General features: G+C 40.9%; 1 protein-coding gene across 1 annotated transcript in view; it reads left to right on the top strand.

Moving 5' to 3' along the window:
* Positions 1-4,749, top strand: part of GRIK1 (glutamate receptor, ionotropic, kainate 1) — a 151,048-nt gene that overhangs the window by 136,124 nt on the left and 10,175 nt on the right. The window contains exon 16 of the mRNA XM_010001824.1: positions 3,678-3,928. Within this exon, the coding sequence (XP_010000126.1) occupies positions 3,678-3,928 (251 nt within the window). The remainder of the gene's footprint in view (positions 1-3,677; positions 3,929-4,749) is intronic.

The following is a 4,749-nucleotide window of genomic DNA, read 5'->3' as shown; positions in this document are numbered from 1 at the left end:
GGCTTTTTTAGCATACCCACTGTCCTTTTAAATATTTTCTTATTGTAGAGAATTAGAAAGAACTTTTTTTTTTTTTTTTTTTTTTTTTTTTAATCCTGGTTTCTTGTGAATAATCAGCACTGGGCAGCCACATCTTTTTCCTGTATAATATACTTCTCCATACTGCTCACATATGCATTTACCAAGCCATGCAGTTAATAACAATGCAATTTTCTTGTCTTCAGGGGAGGTAGACCAGGTATAAGTAAGGGAGAAACACCACTGCACTTTGAACTGTGTTTATCCATGCTACTGAGTACCTCAGACAGATTGTCATGTAGGTAATGTTTTAAGTATATTTTTCCACTGGCTATGTAAGAATAGCCACCTTACCCTAAGGACAAGGATACAAAAGCTAAAATTGCAAATAAAACAAATGTATGGCAAGAGTTTCATTACAGCTATAAAGATGCCACACTTTAAACCAAGAACAATGAAGGAATAATTGGAACAGATGGTAGTCTTCAGAGAGGGTGCATCCATTGGAAATACAGCTGTGAAATATATTTATAACATGTTTTGTGTATGATGAATGTGCCTTAAGTTTTTTCTTAAGGAAAGCCACCAAGATTTGGGGGAATAGATAACTCCAAGCATTGTGGAATAATTCAGTACAATCAGATATCTTAAATTTTTAAAAGATTGATTCCATAAGCAGACAAGTCATGGAGATCCTTCCCCTATTCACATGGACTCCAAAGGCTCTGTAATTTTTTTCATAGCATTCAAGACTATTGATTGCAGAAGCTGTATGAAAAAAAAAAACAAAACAAAAACCTGTCTGTGACCCTTAAGACCAAAATTTCAGCAAGTCTTAACTGGTCTGCATGCATCTTCAGGAGAATGCACGATCACACGGCTAGGGTTTGCAGCAGCAAAAAACATGCCTCACACTCAAGCATTTCATTTCAGTGAATGAGCCAAATACCATCACCATTTGGCTCCCAAAGAAACAGAGGGAGAAATTTTCAATGTTCTATGAATCCAGGAAACATACAATTTTATTTATCAGAGCAACTTCTGCAAGTAAAAAAACTTGCAGATATAGCTGTCTTCCTACGACTTTGTGCTGAGTTAGGTTAAAGGATATTTAGGCATATCAGGAAACATCTCCATTTATGTTTATTACAGAGCCAATGGGTCACAAAGAGGAGAGTTTTCACTTCAGATTCTTGGCAAAGACAATTACTAAGGAAAAAACGGCAGCAATGATTGGTGGTGAACTTAATACACTCTGAAAGTACTGCTGTAGCAGAAGCACCTCTAAGCAAAACGTGCAAAATGTCACCTTGGGAGGAATCTGGTTGAAGAAAGCAACATTATTACAGGTGTCAGGACAGGTATTAATTCCAGTATCACTGCCAGTGCTGATGCTAGTAATTCTAACACTAAAGCTATTACCAGTGTCTTGGGAGACTGCAAAGTACATAGATAGATAAATTTCTTGGCCTAAGAGGTAGGTCATTAATAGCTCAGAGGCCATAAATGATATGCTGTATATTCAAAGAGGTGTTGAGATGGATTTGTGTGTGGTTTTAGTGCTCACCAGTAAAACATTACCAGTCCAACACTTCAGACACACTTGGCAAACTTTAAAAGCATGCACAGAAATAGAGATGTGCCTGTTACCCTCAAGATGAATTGTGATAATCCTTCTAGCAACATAAACATCACAAGAAAAAATTAACAGCCTCACAAATCCTGTATTGTTGCTCAGGCTGCTTTGCTTTGCCTAACAGCTGTGTCCTTTCAGACAAGGGAAAATAGATTAGTCCTACAATCTAACAGACTCCAGCTATCAGGGTGACAAACCTCTTGTGCGGTAGAAATTATTCTGCTCTTGCTTCTAAGAGACATTGCTGTTTTCAGTGGCAATAATTCACTTCTCTGTGTAAAGACAGTGTTGAAGGTTTTTTCTTTTCTGTTTTGCTTATTTTTGCTTCTGTAATAGCATCCACAGAAATAATCTATTCTTGCAGCAGGCATACTTTCCTTTCAAAGCTGGCTACCTCAAGCAGTGGCTGCTGGTTGCTGGCTTCCCAGATGGACCTTGTGTAGTCTGACATGTCTCCTGGCATCTGTGGTCACAGCATGTCCTAGCACTGGCAATAAGATACACTGAAAACAACTGAGTTTTGGCACAACAAATGAAGAACTGCAATGTTTTTCACACTAGTTCTCCTCAGACAATGCTGTGGGCTAACGGAAACAGAAAGCCAAGCAGGGAACCTGTATTCATGGTACAATTATTTTTAATAGTGTCCTGCATGGCAATATAAGAAAGAAAACTGAAGCTGTGAGGTGAAGTTTCCAAGGCTATTTACATGCATAAAGACACAAAAGTGGTGCCTAGAGAGATTTTCTCAAGTGTCTGCATCTACGTGCACCACACTGTGATCCAGTTGAGAATTGCAACTGCTTTAATTGGCAGCAAAATGTGGGTTTTGGTGAACTAAGCCAGCTTAGGAAAATAGTCTTACTAATGTGCTGAAGGAGAGGAAAGGATGGATGGTAGTTAGCTACATGGACAAAGGACTGGCAACACTGACTGTGTTTCAGCTGAGACAAAAATGCTTCCACCTGTAGGTAGCCCAGCATGGCAGGGTTTGAGGGCACACATCTACCTTTAGAGCCAAACAGCCTTTCTTGTAGCCCTCTCACAAAATCTTCACCCCATAAAGAAAAGTCTCTCTTACAACGCACAAACCAACTCCCCCTTGTCAGTCAGAGTCAGTAACAGTCTTGCTGCTATTGCTGTTAGTAACTTCAGCTTCTGGAAACATGGGAAAAGCTAATTGGTAGCAATGTCCTTTAACTAGGTGCTGCTCCAGAAGCGGGGCGAGGGGCAAGCCTCTCCCTTGTCTGCTTTTTGGGCTATGGACTTTTTGGGCTCTGCAAGGGCACAAGCTGGCAGGAGGGACCTGACAGGTGGCAGCGATTTTGGAAGATGGAGAGCCAGAGCAGATCATGTGAGAGGCCAACCCGAACAGATTGAACTGCCCAACGTGACACCACTATTTGCCAGATACTGTACAGGCCCATTAACACTGCTGAGCCTGAAGACACATCATTTAGCAAGCTGTTGTCCTGAAAATAATAAGCATGGAAATAGTTGCTATTTTCAGTCTGCAGTGCCAATATTTTTGCAAGTTATGGAAAAAAGACTGCTTATGCAGATGTAAATTAGAAGAGAATATATCTGACTGACTATGAGGTTTTCTTAGACATTTTACATGCAGTAGGAAAAAAAAACAGATGTTGAAGCAAATAGAAGAGACGCGAAGCAGGAAGTCTCAAAGGATGCTCAAAGCAATATTCAAACATGATATGGAGGAATTACTTAGCAAGAAAACCCACTGCCAGGGCTTATATAAACCTTAGTAGGAGACCCTAGAAATTCTAATGAATTCTCAAACAAATAACTGCACCAAAGGAGCCTTCTGCTCTCCCGTCCCTAGGCCAGACACAAACAGACAGTCCTCTTCCCCCTTCCATCCAAAGAGAAACCAACAATTTCTAGCTGGAATCATGAATCTTGTGATAAGGGAACACTTTTGCTTCAGATAGCAGCAGCTTTCTCCCTTTCTGCCCTCACTTTGCTGTGACCAGCATTGACAAGTCTTGCTCTCACCTTGCAGGGTCCCCTTACAGAGACAAGATCACCATTGCCATCCTCCAGCTCCAGGAGGAGGGAAAGCTGCACATGATGAAGGAGAAGTGGTGGCGAGGCAACGGCTGCCCTGAGGAGGACAGCAAAGAAGCCAGTGCTCTCGGGGTGGAAAATATTGGGGGCATCTTCATAGTGCTCGCTGCAGGGCTTGTTCTTTCAGTGTTTGTAGCCATTGGTGAATTTATATATAAATCAAGGAAAAACAGCGATATTGAGCAGGTGAGTCATCCATTTCCACCTTGCTTTTGTTTCTGGGAGGCTGAGGTTTGTGGAGGTGACTGCATTAGAAATCTCTGCTGGAGTGTGGATTTTGTATTGCTGAACACTCACCACGCATTTCTGGCACTAAAGACAAATAATTGATTAATAAGAACAGGGAAGTACCTCACCCACAGCCCAATTAGTGCTGTTTAGTATGGCAGTGCAGCATAAGAGCAATTAATTTTTCAAACAGTTTCTTCTTGAACTTTAAGATTTCGAGTATAAATTATGTTGGAAAGGAGTAAAAAAAACCTGTTGTTTAAAAAATTTTTTTTTGCATATGGCATTAGCATAAGTTGTTTCAGTAACAACAGAAATATACTTCCAAATCCCAAAGTATAATGCTGTAGAAGGCATTTTTGTCACAGCCAGGGGTTTACACACTGTGCTGAAGCATGCAGTTCAAAGCAGGGAGACCTACTGAAAGGTGATGGATGCCACAGTAAACTCAGATTATGGAGCCAAAGAAATTCTGGTTATAGCTCTACTGAAGCATAATGAGTAATTTAAAAGGGCAGAGGAAAACCAAAGGAAATGGTGTATATAAATCATGCCTTGAGTATTACAGCAGTTTGTGAAGTAGAATCAATCATTAGAATAGAGTGTAATCATCCCTTTACCAAGCCAGCAGCCACTGTAAAAGAAAAAAGGCATGAGCAGCAACTCAGAGTACACTTGTGAAGTAGTCTGCCAGCCCTCTTAACTCTGCCTGCCCTCCCTGGTGCTGGTTTGGTTCTGGCCACCACCTAGACCCTGGCGTGGCCCTGTTTGGCTTAACT

Source organism: Chaetura pelagica, unplaced genomic scaffold, assembly GCF_000747805.2.
Source record: "Chaetura pelagica isolate M959 unplaced genomic scaffold, ChaPel_1.0 scaffold637, whole genome shotgun sequence".
Lineage (NCBI taxonomy): Eukaryota > Metazoa > Chordata > Aves > Apodiformes > Apodidae > Chaetura > Chaetura pelagica.
The sequence above is the reverse complement of the archived record's forward strand: the minus strand, read 5'-3'. Positions and strand labels throughout refer to the sequence as shown.